Source organism: Tamandua tetradactyla, chromosome 11 (genome assembly GCF_023851605.1).
Source record: "Tamandua tetradactyla isolate mTamTet1 chromosome 11, mTamTet1.pri, whole genome shotgun sequence".
Taxonomy (NCBI): Eukaryota; Metazoa; Chordata; class Mammalia; order Pilosa; family Myrmecophagidae; genus Tamandua; species Tamandua tetradactyla.
The window spans coordinates 39,544,551-39,558,838 of NC_135337.1; the positions used below are offsets into that span (position 1 = coordinate 39,544,551).

Sequence of the window (14,288 nt, forward strand, 5' to 3'; positions counted from 1 at the left end):
GGGAAGGCATTTGAAGAATTTAGGCAAGAAAGTGGCATGGTCAGTGTTAGGTCGGGGGAATGGGGAAGGGCACTGCATCTTGAGATGCGGAGGCTGTGTTGCCCCTTCCAACCTGACTTCCAGAACTAACGAACCGCCCCCTCTGGACATCACCTGACCTCCATCCTTAAAAGCTGCCTATGCCAAAGCCTGCGTGCAGACTCACCTCCTTCCATCTTGGGTTTGGTGAGCTCTGCCTGGGAGTGCAGAAATACCCCCCAACACACACTTTAAATTTCCTGGTCTACCTTTTTTCTTTCTCACCCTTTCACCTCCTAAACCTTTCAGTCAGTTTATAAAGATCACTCTGGATAGGCCATTTAGTAATCAAGGAGAGTAATAACAATATTCTGTAGTAGGAGGTAATCGTATGGCTGGGGAGGCATGGATGGATCTGAGTTATTTGAAGGAGATTGATCTGTCAGAGTATGATGATTGATTCAATGTGGAGGAAAGAGAGCAAGTGACGCTAAGAATACTATTCAGGCTACTGGCTTGGGCAACCTGTATGAATGAAGTAGAAGAAGAGAATGAGCAACTCCGTGCAGAGCACAAGTTCAGCTTTGGACTTGCTTATTTGGTGAATGCCTGTGGAACAGCCAGATAGGAATGTCTTCTAGGCAGTTCTGAAGTTCAGGAGAGAGGACAGGACTAGAATGTAAAGTCGGTCACTGCTGACATTGAGGTGATGTTTGAAGTCACGATTAGCTCATCCATGGCAGAGGGTATGTAAAATTGGAAGAAAAGAGGGTGAGGCTAGAGAACTCTGGGAAATACCAACATTTTAAAGTGAGAGAAAGAAGAAAATCAATGGAGCACAAACAGAGACAGACACAGAGAGAGAGGAAATGTAGGAGAGAGCAATGTCACTGTAGCAAAAGAGGAAAGCAGTTAAGGAGGATTCATGGGTCATGTGTCCCCCAATATATATTCAAATAACTGTACACTGATTAAGCACAAGAGCAAACACAAATGATTCCCTGGTACTGCAAAACTGACATTTCATTTTTCTACATAAGGAAACAAAGGAACTAAATTTCATAAGGAATGAAGGGGACAACTAAATTTTATAAGGAAACAGAGGGGGTTCAACAGAGCACTGGAATGTGTGTGTAAAAATTTTAACTTTAGAGAAATATTCCTCCTTTCTTCTGCATTTAGATCACTTAAAATTTGAAAGGGCTTTTACTTCAAGCTATTTCTTCCCCCAAACATACATTTGAGTATGAAATACCATAAAAAATACTGCGGGAAAGATAGTGTTGCAAAAAGCTCTTAGAAACTGAAAAAACAAGTTGTTACAAAAGTTTGGCCCTACACTAACCTCTGCATATCACCATAATATATCATAAACTTGTTGTTAAAATTCAGTACATTTATATAATACTTTGTACTTTTCAGTATACTTGGATTATCTCATTAGCCTGTAATGTGGTAGTAATGAGGTAGATGACTGACATCGATGGCTTATTACACTGTGCTAGTGAAAAAATAACAAGCAGCATAAGAAAGGAATATAGAATGGATGGTGGGAGTTCAGAAAAGGGAAATGTTATTTGTGTGGGAGAGAATGGAGAGAAGAGAAGGCTGAGGTTTGAGGAGCTAACAGCATTTATTGAGAGCTTATAATGTGACCATTACCATGGTAGGCACTTAGCGTATTAACTTGTTCAAGGGACTTGGGTATGTTGAGTGGCAGAAATGGGCATTTTAAAAAAAGACAAGTGGATACTTTGGTATTCATCATAGTTCCTGGCATTAGAGCATAAGTGCTATTAATATTAACAGCTATCATTAATTATTTCCTGTGTGCCAGGCCTCATGCTAACAAGACTGACTGTACATGCTGTCACATTTCAGTGTCACAACAATGCTGAGAACAAGATAGTATAACTCCCATTTTACACATGAATTCAAATGACTCACCCAAGTGAGCCGCTGGTGAAAAGCAAATGGCATACTCAGGTAGGAACTTGGAAGTGAACGTTCAATAAAGGGAATGATTTTAGAGATGTGGGCAGGGTAAAGAAAATCAACAAGGATTGTTGAGACACCCAGGGACTAAGCAAAAACAAGAAGCCATTAAATAACCCCTACATGTGGAAAATGAAAGGAAGTGATATTATCAGAACTCAGTTGAGAACGGAACGTTGGAAGAGGGGCCAACAGACAGAAGTCATAGTTGTAGAGAGATGCAGCCATTCCTAGGACCATGAAAGAGCAGAAGGGAGTGAGGAATTTATACCTCGACCCCTCTCTTCTGTTGCCCCACAATGTCCATAAGTGGTGCCATTTGCAAAGCCCAATAAAAATGTGAGCCTATGTGATAAGTCCATGAAGTTCAGTCCTCCAGGATTAGAGCAAGAGGGAAAATGGTGGGACATGGGTCTGGGGTACACAGCTAGAAGGCAATAGGACTGGGAGTCAAACTTAGGTTTTGTTTGAATCCAAAACTCATGCCTCACCCACTGTTTTTATGTATTCCTCCACCATACATATTGTTGGTGCTTAGTAAATGTTCGTTTAATGAATCCCTTCCCCGATGGAAGTTGAAGAAACTGGGGTTAGGAAGCTACATGTCTTGACTTAGGAACCAGAGCCCTGACTCTCCTGGAATTATCTTCTGCTCTGTAAACCACTGCCTACCCATTCAACCAAACCTCATTTACTCCTTTGATGCTAAAAGAAATCTGCAATAATGGATTTCTTCCATATCATATCTTTTTTGGGCAAATGTAATGATTTCTATGTTAAAACATGCAGGACTTAGTGTCATATTGCAGACTTATGGTACTTACTTGAAATCCAATGTTTCTAGCACCTGAGATCCTATTGAAAGTAAGTCTTGTATCTGCTAAAAATGCAGTAAGGCAGGAATGCTTGTGTATTTTATCCCTCAGTAAATTTCTATCTAAAATTGACTGCAAATGCATATACCAATGGAAAAGAAAATTTGCCTCTGTATCAGTCAGGGCTCCATCAGGAGAACAGACACAACTCTAGGTATTTCAAACAGAGGGAATTTAAACAGAGAATTAGATACAAATGTCTTGAAATGCCTGGAAGGGCAAAAGGGGCAATTTGACCATAAGCTCACATTCTCATTCACAATTACATCTCTAGTACCTAGCACAGTACCTGGCATGTAGAAAGGGTTCAATAAATATTTTTTTAAATCAAAGATTACACTTGTGCTTGAGTTGGTACATCAACCTAGTTGAAGGCCACTATTTCTATTGGATAGGATTTCCTATCATGACTAATGATTCGGTGGATATAGATATGTGGTTTGGCCTTTGCTAAGAAATCATGTTCAAAGTCTTCTATTCAAAACCTGTGAAGAGATATTGAGCACCTATTAGGTGCTGGGTACTAATCCAAGCACTTTTCTAAGTACTTTGCATATATTAACTTTCATAATAACTTAAGATAATGGGATCATTATTTCTCATTTTGCAGAAGAGGATTGAACTGAAGCAAAGAGCTTTTAAGAAATATGTCTAAGATCATACAACAAGGGAATAGCAGAACCAGGCTTCTACCCACATAGTCTGGCTCCAGTGCCTACGCTATTAATTTCCATGCCATATGTCTCTCCATTGCTCTTGTGATGGAAGTTTAACCGAACTTTCAAGCTTTATTTCCCATTTTCTGGCAGAAACCAGCTAGTTATTTCTCTACCCTGTTTCCTCTTCTTTCTGGGCACATAGCAAGGCTATAATGGAATTAATTGTATTTAATTCAAGAAGATATGTTCAAGTCTTAACCATTGGGCCTGCGAATGTGAACTTATTTGCAAATAGGATCTTTGAAGATGTTGTTAGCTAAGATGAATCCAAACTGAATTAGGTGGACCTTAATCTAAAATGACCAGTGTCCATAAAGAAGAGGTAATTTGGACATGGAAAGATAGAGACAAAGACAACGAGAGACAGCTATGTGATGGAGGCAGAAACTGAGTTATGCTGCCACAAGCCAAGGAATGTCATGGATTGCTGGCCACCCAATAGAAGTCAGGGAAGAGGTATGGACCAGATTCTCCCCTTTAAAGGTAAGCATGACCCTACCAACACCTTGATTTCAGACTTCTGGCCTCCAGAACCATGAAACAATTAATTTTTGTTGTTTAAGCCAACTAGTCTGTGATACTTTCTTATAGCAGCCCTGGCAAACTGAGACAACTGTATTTTCCAGCCTTCTTTGTGGTTATTGTATATGGGTGACTGAGTTTTACCCAATGGAATATGAGCAGAAGTGATTGGCATCATTTCCACGCCTGGCCTATTTAACCTTCCGTATATAGTCCTGCATGCTTTTTCCCTTTCTTCCAGCTTGAGGAAGGTGAACCGGTGAACTTGGATGCCATTTGTTGAAGAGATGGAACCACAAAATGTAAGAGGGCTGGATCCCTGGATTTCTGCTTGAAGAAGAGTTGTACACCAATCAGGAACATATGTTTTAGAATTTAAGTGAATAAGAGATAAACTTCTGTCAATTTTATGGCATTGTACATGTTGGAGTTGTTTTGTTATAGCAGCTAGAGTTACCTTAACCAATACATATATGAACTGAACTAATCTATCTATTGTCTCTTGAACATGCCTCTGGGTTTTCACAAACTTATCCTTAGAATTCTCATTCTTGTATTCTAATGACGTACATCCTGAATATTATTCAAGGCCTAAACCAAGTCCAATCATGTCAAGTAACTTTTTTCCACTTCTAACAGCCACAGTAATATTCAATTCCTTCAACTTCCCTTTGTTTCCTGTATCTCTCAAGTGGCTTTATCAAAGCTCCAGTTCTGGATGTCTTGTTTTCACAATGAGATTGCGAGCACCTCAAGATCAAGGATCATGTTTATGCTTCTTAAAAACATGATGGTATGCCCTTGGAAATTCTTAATGAATGTTTGTGGTAAAAACGAATCTATAAATATATTAGGCTCAGTAAGTCCATGTCCATAATAAAAAAACACTCCTTCATTGCTCAAGCAGGAAGGTATGTAAACTACAATTTACTGAATTTGGTGCTTTTATTATTCTTTTCACCAATATAGACATTCCAACACATTTTGATAACTGTTTGGCAAAGACAAAAAGTACGCTTATCAAACCTCAGATAACATAAAAACTAGAAGTAATAAATTATGCACAAGATGACAGAATCAGAACTAGCCAAGTTGGAATGAAGTAGATAACATTTAATAGGTATAACTACAAAATTAGGTTTTAAAAATCAGCTGCCCAATTTCAGTTTAGAAAGCTGGGTAACTCCAATTTATAGGTGAAATCTTTCAGGTTTTAATTGGCTTCTAGGTTCTCATGCGCTCAGAGTGATATAGAAGGCCCAGTCCATTCTTAGGCCAAGGGTCCTGGGTTGCAGGCAAATTACTCAATTTTCAACAAGGCACAGGCATGAATAAAGATTGCTATGGAAATGGAATGAAGCCTCAATTGGTGAGTAAAGTCCACAGTAAAGGGGGAACAAGATTCTATACTTCAACCTGGGAAAATTCAGCATGTGGGTAGGAATCCTCCGTCTGAACACCATTAAGAAATTTCTGACAAAAAGATGGTGCCAGTAGGGCAGCCCGAGTTCCCCGAGAATTTGGCCTCAAAGGAGAACCTAAGAGTTCTTAAAGATTTGTTATCCTATTTTTAGGCCTCCTCCCCAGACTCAGGGTCCAAGCTGTACTTCTCTTAAAATGCCTTGGTTTTAAACTCGGAAATGTCATGTCACCCGAGTAAGTTCAAATTACACTTGGAGGAAGGAAGGGAAGGTAGTTTACATCTTCTCTGAACTCAGTTGGGACAGCTATTCCAGCTTCCTCATATAGATTTTTCCCACATTTCCTAAGAGTTGGGAACAGAGTTCTAGCAGGAAAGCTCTGGCCTGAGCCTTGGCACTGGGACTCTAGAAAAGCTAATGCAATCTTAGGCAGTGTTAACAGACATCTAGCATCTGGAACAAGGGTGCTGCTGTATTCATTTCTCATGAGACCACACAGAAAGAAAAGAACTGTTTTCTTTTCAGACATCATGATTTAAGAGGGATAAAGGAAGATGACCAGAATGTTGAAGGGACCAGAAACCAAATCACTAGTTATTTTTGGCCATAGGCTCTGGGTCCAGAGTGGGGGGTTACATGAAGGGATGCAGAAGGGAAAGATGGTCAGGTAGAATAAATAGCAGAACTGTCTTCATATAAGTGAATGACTGTTGTGTGAAAGAATATAGCAGGTTAGGTAGTCTCAGAAGGCAGAACTGGAACAGCGGGCTAAATTTACAGGGATTGAAATTTAAAAGGAAGAAAAATTTAACCATTATAGTTCCCTAAAAATGGAATTGACTGTGAATTTTTTAAAAGTTCACGTAAAGACCAGATGGCTGTAATAGGTATTTTAGCTGGAATTCATGAACATTGGGTGGGAAGTCAGATGAGAGGATTCCTAAAGTCCCATTCTAATCTAATGTTCTATATTCTCATCAATCCCTAAATTAGAAGTGTCCTACTGAACAGTGAGGAAAGAAGGATATAACCAGAGATTATTTTGGAGTTTGAAGTAGTTATTGATGAGGATCTTCACCCCATTTCCCACTAAAAAGAGGCTGAACTCAAGTGTTAATATGAGATATATGGGAGGGGGGAAAAAAGAGGCTAGTACCATAATGAAGGGAAGGCCCCTCCTTGAGGAGTATGGAATAAAGTTCAACAAATGCCACAGAAATTCCATGGAGTCTCTCAACGGGCATGAGGGAGCAGTCAAAGGAGGAGGTCTCTGCTTCCCAATGAGAAGGAACTAAGTGATGCCACCCGTTTGACTCTGCATCACTCCGTCGTGGGGAAGACGCTCTTGCTCCTTGCCTCCCTACCTCTGTGGGTCCTGGAGATGATTACATCAGAATCCCATTGTGAAAACTGATTGTCCTTGAGATACTGGGAGTTTCTATGGGTCTTTTTCTCTAAACATTATCTCTTGGATGCTTTCTTTCTCTCTCTCTCCCTCGCTCATAGATGGGAAGATACACGTTTTACTTTCTATAAACCTTGGGTCTCATGTGAGGTGGAAGGTCAATCTGCGGAGAAAGTCAAGGTAACACGGATTTGAGGGGTAAGATGGATATTCCCGCTAGGAAACCGGGCGAGGAGGTGGTGGAGGAGAGTGGAAGGAAAGGGGGAAGTGGGCAAAGTACTTATCCACAGAAGTATATTCCATGTCACTTCACCTCTTGACCTACAAGGAGCCTTCGGCTCTATCCAAATCACTGCGCTCTTGGCAGGTCCGCGTTGGGAGCGCAACGTGAGGTGCACACCTGCCGCTCAATACAGGTAACATGAGGTCGGGTAGGGGAGACTTTTTGCAAAGGTCTCCTCACCTGCGCGCACTCCTCTCCCTCACCACCTCCTGGGCCTCCTCCCCCAGCCCCTCTCCTCTTGCGTTCCTCGCCGCTACACCTCCTGCCTGGGCTGTCACAAAAACCGGGAAGGCCGGAGTGGGCGCGCGGGCTGCGCGCGGGCCGGCGCCGGGAGCTCTGGGCATGCTCAGTCGCGCCGGCAGGGCTCCGGGCGCGAGCGGGGCTCCTTCTGCACCACACTCCTCCGCTGCCAACCGGAGCCGCCGGGCACTCGCAGGCTGCGCGCGCGCTGCCCGCAGGAGGACCCCGCCGTCGCGCCCCCAGCCGCCTCCTCGTCGCTTCCCGGAGCCATGGCAGGGCTTGGCCACCCCGCCGCCTTTGGCCGGGCCACCCACGCCGTGGTGCGGGCGCTGCCCGAGTCCCTGGTCCAGCACGCGCTGAGGCAAGCCAAGGGCGAGGAGGTGGATTTCGCCCGCGCGGAGCGGCAGCACCAGCTGTTCTTGGGCGTGCTGGGCAGCAAGCTGGGGCTGCAGGTGGTGGAGCTGCCCGCCGACGAGAGCCTCCCGGACTGCGTGTTCGTGGAGGATATGGCCGTGGTGTGCGAGGAGACGGCCCTCATCACCCGACCCGGGGCGCCGAGCCGGAGGAAGGAGGTAACTGCCCGCCCCGCGTCGCGAGGGGCGCGGCCGGGGGCGCGCGCCGGGCCCTCCCCAGCAGCCCGCGGCCGAGTTGTCTCGGGAATCGGGAAATAGGCACCCGGACTAGTTCAGAACTTCCCTTTTTTGGGAGTGGGTGTGTGTGAGAGAGTAGACTAGAGTCAGAGAGAAGTTCAGTGTTCACGCCTCCCGGCTGTTGACGCAGCTTGGGTGTCTTTGGGAAGATCAGGCTGAGTATTTTATTGGGGGTTGGGGGATGGGGTGGGGCGGACACTGGCAGGTGGATGGGGTGGGGAATCTAGTCCACCAGCATTTATTATTTGTAAAGGTTAAGCAACAATCAAGACGATGCAACAATGAGTATTTCCCAGGGAGAAGGAGCAGAAGGGGTGCAGTTCTCAGCGGGCGGGCCGAGGTTGTGCGGGGACTTTGGGGGCTGCTGTAGCGTGACAGTGAGGTCCCCAAGTCCCGTCTGGCACTCGGAGCAGGGCCAGCCGGATGAATAAAGCGGGTGTCGGTGCTCACGGACCTGGGGGCGTACCGAGTTACTTTTCAGTGTTGGCGAGTGAGTCCCGAGGGACTGGCAAGTGAATGAAGTAAGAAGAGTGAGTGTTTAGTTGGTGAGCAGTGCTAAACCTGTGGATGAGTAGGCTAGGTTTGAAAAGCTGTGCTGTGTGTGTGTGCGCGTGTGTGTTTAATCAGAAATGGCTATTTCACAAATTCCATAATTGTAATTCTTTATGTTAAAAAAAACAACACAGTGATTGAGAGGGCTTTTTGTGTTCTCAAGCGATGGTGACTTTAAAATATTGCAGCTTGTGAAAATAGCTATGATTGCTTTAAACTCATTGTAGGATAGCAGGGAGAGACAAATAGAGTGAAATTGGATTTTAAAAATGCCATCTGGTCTGGGATTCTCCTTATTGCCCATTAAGAGCCCAGATTCAAGACTCTCTGTCGCTATTGGCATCCAGTGGCATTTCAAGAAGCTGATGACTTCTTTCATATCTTGAGGTTTAGGGAGTTTTTTTTCAACTTTGCCTTTATTCACTTTATATTGGAAATACCTCACAGAGCTTATGATTAAAATATGTTTATTCTACACGTGCGCCAGTGCTTGGTTGTTGGAATCTTACATGGTGTGAGGGAGAAATCATATCCCATTTACTGAGATAACCACTTTTTTCCACCCTCCGTTAGCAGGAAACCAAAAGCGTAACAGGTCTCATTCTCTTAGCTCTTTTTTTGCCTTTGTCACGGCTTTGCAAATCTGAGTCCATGAGATGCCCCCACTCTACTTTAAACTGATAAAAAAAAGTAACCTCATTGAATACTTTCTAATAGGTTCTAGACAGTGCTTATACTTCTAACAGTAAAACAGGTTTCAGAAACTCCTCAAATGGTAATCACTTGGTGAGGGTGGTCCAATTTCCTCTCAAGAGACAGCTACCAGGTCTATTTATCCATTTCATTTTATTCCTAAAACAAAACCTTCCAAAGTGGGCGGTGATCTTTGTTCCCTCTCCAGAATTTGAGGCATCCAGTTTAAATTGGCTTCATTCTTATATCGGCTGCATGTCCCACTGCCTGAAACTGTGAGGCATAGTGTATGAGAACATCAGATAGGATCTCAGCTCCACCACTTCCTAATTCTGTGACCTTTGGGAAATGTCTCTTGCCTCAGGTTTCTCACTTGTAAAATGAACAAAGGAATACCTATTTCACAAAGTTGTTGTAATAAATTTATGAATCCATCTGAAATTGATAGGACAGGGCATTTAATGGATGTTGAGCATTATTATTTTCACTGAACAGTAGGGAGTGGAAGATTTACTCCTTCTTGAGTAGTAAGAAGTCCACTGTGCACTGATACAGTTGCAGTGACATTTCTCCTTGCCAGAGTGGAGAGTCTCTTCATGTCCTAGGTTGCATCCTAATCTGCGTGTACTACCTCCCAGCTTGGTCTCCTGCTGGTATGTGGTCCTCCCAAAAGCAGCTTTACTGCTGCACATCATCTGGATCACTAGGGAACAGACCTTCCTGCCAGGGAGAGAAATATGGGCAGTCCATGTTGGACATGGTACTTCTGGAGAGCAGGGCCACTGATGGTAATGCTCTTTAAAATCTCACAGTACCAGATCATTGCCTTGGTAGGCATTCATTAAAGCTTGTTGAGTGAATGGACAAATGAATGAATGAAATGCCAATTAGCTAGAACTGACAAGCGGATATTTACTTTAAGACCCTCCTTGGATTGTCTTTTTTTCCCATACCACTTCTGATTTCCTAACTGTGAAATGTCACAACAGCCAAAGCATTATTTAAAAAATATTGTCACCAGTTTCCTTGCCTGCAGTGTCCAGACTTTCCTTTCCAGTCCCCAAACTTAGTAGTCAAGGTGGTCTTTCTAACTCAAATCTGATCATTTTCCTCCTCTGATTAAAATTCTTGAGGGTCCCCCATTGTTTTTAGATAAACCCCTTGAGCCAGGCTCTGCTGGCCCTTTCAGCTTCATCTCTAGTCCCACTAGCCACCTCCAAACCCTAGACTCATGCCAGGCTCTTTCACTCAAGCTCACCATTTTATTGCTTTTCTGGGCTTTGTTATGCATTTCTCTTTTGCCTGGGACACTCCTCCTCTTGTCTTCTCCCTGTTACCTGGCTACTCCTACTCATGCTTCAGATCTCAGCTTACTGTTAATAATATTAACAGCTAATATTTATTAGGTGTTTGCCATTTGTAAACACTCTGCCAGATTTATGACATGTATTTCACTTAATTCTCATATCAACTTTTCTGTTTTAAGGTTGATGAAACAGAGGCTTAGAGAGTTTGAATAAATTGACCAATGTTCTAGTTAGTTCCCATTGGAACCAGGATTTGAACTCCAGTTTGCAAGATTCTAAAACCTTAGTCCCAACCACCGGGATAATTGGCCATTGAAGGTAATGCTTTTTAAAATCTCTCACAGCATTGGCTCTCCTTTTATGAGTTTCTATGATTACCTGTACTTTCTTTTAGCTATTTTTTAGACCATATAGTAATTGCCTATTTACCTTTTCATAGTCCCCATTTCACAGAAGCTTGAGGGCAGGGATCATTTCTTCATTGTTCAATATTTTATTCCCAAGGTCTTGCGTGTAAAAGGTATTCAGCAAATATTTTATTGAACGAATGTCTTAGTTCTGCCTCCTCTGACTTATTTGGCATTTTGCATGCATTCACAATCATTAGATCCCAAAGGTTTTATTACAAGTGTACATAGTTCTTAAATTGTTTCTGTCTCTCTTGCTGCTTTTTGTTTGTTTATACAGAAGTCCTGAGAAGTTCTTTCTTAACCAAAACATCATATTATGTTTAATGACTTTTCTTCCTTGGAAGAAAGGACTGAAAACTTAACTCAAGAAAATCCCTCTGCTTTGAAAGCTCAATATTTGTCACAGTGGGACCTCCACAGAACACAGGCTGTGTCTGTAGGAAACTTAAGTTCTAGTGAAGGAAGTTGTATATACAGAATGTCCACAAATAATGCTAATTGTCCTATAACTCTGTGTTTTTCAGGAGTATGAGTATTTAAAATATTTTAATATTTGAAGACAAGTAAGTTAACCTTGAGAAGCCTGTTGCATTTTAAATGAAACCATCTTCCTTTTAGGAAAAAAAACTCAACTTCTAAATGTCGAAGTCTGGAGTTTACTTCTAGAAGGTTTTAAGTTCCTAATAAATGATTAAGTGACAAAACTTGCACAAGCAAAATTGTGAAGTTTATCCTGTGCCCGTTGACCTCTCTTTCAGAGCCATTTTATCCTTTCCCAGGCAGCAGGTATTAGACTGTGGAATATTCTGTCTAGAAAAAAAATACAAAAACTCATTTTCACAAAAGTGATAATGGCTTTAATTATCCTTCCCTGCAGCATTTGCATTTTTAAGGGCCTTTGAAGGAAGAAGGCAATGTTTAGAACTAAGTAATAAATCCCAAAGGTAGAATTAGGCATCAAGGGGGAGGACCAAGGCATAAATGGAAGAGGTGGGCAATACATCTTTGTGTACAAGTGCCCCTTCTACTAGGGCACTTAGCTATCAGAACCAAATATTTTTGATCCTCTGCTTGTTCTTTGGTTAGAGAAAACATAATTATATCGAACCCAGAGGCAAGGTGAATATCAAGATCATGCCAAACAACAATAGATAACATGCCAATTTTATATATGAGTGTGTGCGTGCATATGCACGTTTTTTATACATTGTCATAGTTGATCCTCCCAAGAATCCCCACAGATAGTATTATTATTAGTCCTATTTACAAGATAAGAAAACTAAGGCTTAGGTACCCAGGAAAAGTAACTTGTTCAGTCAGATAACTACTAGGTGGTGCAGTTCAGATGTTCATGAAAATATCAGGTCATTTGTGTGTGTATGTATAAGCTATTATTTTCTTGGTTTTTAAAATCTTTTAAAATTTATTTTTATTAGAGAAATTTATTTTCCGTAGATTTACAGGAAAATCATGCAGAAGATACTCCAGTTCCCGTATCTCATCATCCACACACAATTTTCCCTGCTATTAACACTCTGCATTAGTATAATAGCTTTGTTAGAATAGATGGAACGATGTTATAGTCATACTATTAACTGTAGTGCATAGTTTAATTCTACAGTCCTATGATTTTTTAAAAATTTATCTAGTAATATGTATGCAACTTAAAATTTCCACTTTTAAGGACATTTAAATATTTAATTCACTGGTGTTGATTATATTCATAATATTGTGCTACCACTACCACCATCCATGACCAAAATTTTCTGCCACATCAAATAATTAAGTACTGACTTTCCATTCCCAATCCTCTCCCTGGCGCCTGGTAACCTATATTCTAGTTTTTGACTCTATGAATTTGCTTATTCTAATTATTTCATATCAGTGATATCATACAATATTTGGTCTTTGGTGTCTGGCTTATTTCACTCAGTATGATGTCTTTTAGGTTCAGCCATGTGGCTGCATGTATCAGAACTTTATTCTTTTTAAGGCTGAATAATATTCCATTGCATACATATACCACTTTTGTTTACCCATTCATTGGTTGAGAGACACTTGGGTTGCTTCCTTTTGATAATTGTGAATAATGCTGCTGTGAAACTCAATGTAGAAATCTGTTTGAGTCCTACTTTCAATTCTTTGAAGTATATACCTAGTAGTGGGGTTGCCAGCTGTTCTAGTTTGCTAGCTGCCGTAATGCAACACACCAGAGACGGATGGGCTTTTAATAAAAGGGGATTTATTTTGTTGGTTCTTCAGAGGAAAGGCAGCCAACTTTCCACTGAGGTTCTTTCTTACGTGGAAGGCACAGGATGGTCTCTGCTGGTCTTCTCTCCAGGCCCCTGGGTTCCAACAACTTTCCCTGGGGTGACTTCTTTCTCCATCTCCAAAGGCCTGGGCTGAGCTGCAAGGGCTGAGATGAGGAATGCCGAGCTGCTTAGGCTGTGCTACATTGCGCCCTCTCATTTAAGCACCAGCTGATTAAGTCAAACATCACTCATTGCAGCAGACACGCCTCCTAGCCGACTGCAGATGTAATTAGCAACAGATGAGATTCACCTACCATTGGCTCATGTCCACAGCAACAGAACTAGGTGCCTTCACCTGGCCAAGTTGACAACTGAATCTAACTACCACACCAGCTTATATGGTTTATTCTATACTTAACTTTCTGAGGAACCATGAAATAGTTTTCCACAGTGGCTGTACCATATTACATTCCCGCCAACAAGGAATGAATGTTCTTATTTCTCCCTATCTTCTCTAAAACTTATTACTTCCCATTTTTTAAATCATAGCTTTCTAATGGGTATGAATTGGTATCTCTTTGTGGTTTACATTTGCAAATGGTCTTGAGCATATTTTCATGTGTTTTGGGCCATTTTTTTTATCTTCTCTGGAGAAATGTCTATTCAAATGGTTTGACCATTTTTAAATTGAGTTGTCTTTTATTAAGTTGTAAAGTTTCTTTATATATTCTGGATATTAGACACTTATCAGATGTGTGGTATCCAAATATTTTCTCCTATTGTGTAGTTTGTTTTACTTTCATGAAGTCCTTTGCACAGATGTTTTTAATTTTGATGAAGTCCCATTTGTCTATTTTTTATTCTGTTGTGTGTGCTTTTGCTGGAAAATCTAAGAAACCATTGCTTAACACAAGTCCTGAAGATGTCTCCCTATGTTTTCTTCTAG

General features: G+C 41.7%; 1 protein-coding gene across 1 annotated transcript in view; it reads left to right on the forward strand.

The window, feature by feature from the left end:
- The first annotated feature begins 7,640 nt into the window (after window positions 1-7,640).
- Window positions 7,641-14,288, forward strand: part of DDAH1 (dimethylarginine dimethylaminohydrolase 1) — a 172,040-nt gene continuing 165,392 nt past the window's right edge. The window contains exon 1 of the mRNA XM_077120412.1: window positions 7,641-8,050. Coding sequence (XP_076976527.1) covers window positions 7,748-8,050 — 303 coding nt within the window. The 5' untranslated portion in view covers window positions 7,641-7,747. The remainder of the gene's footprint in view (window positions 8,051-14,288) is intronic.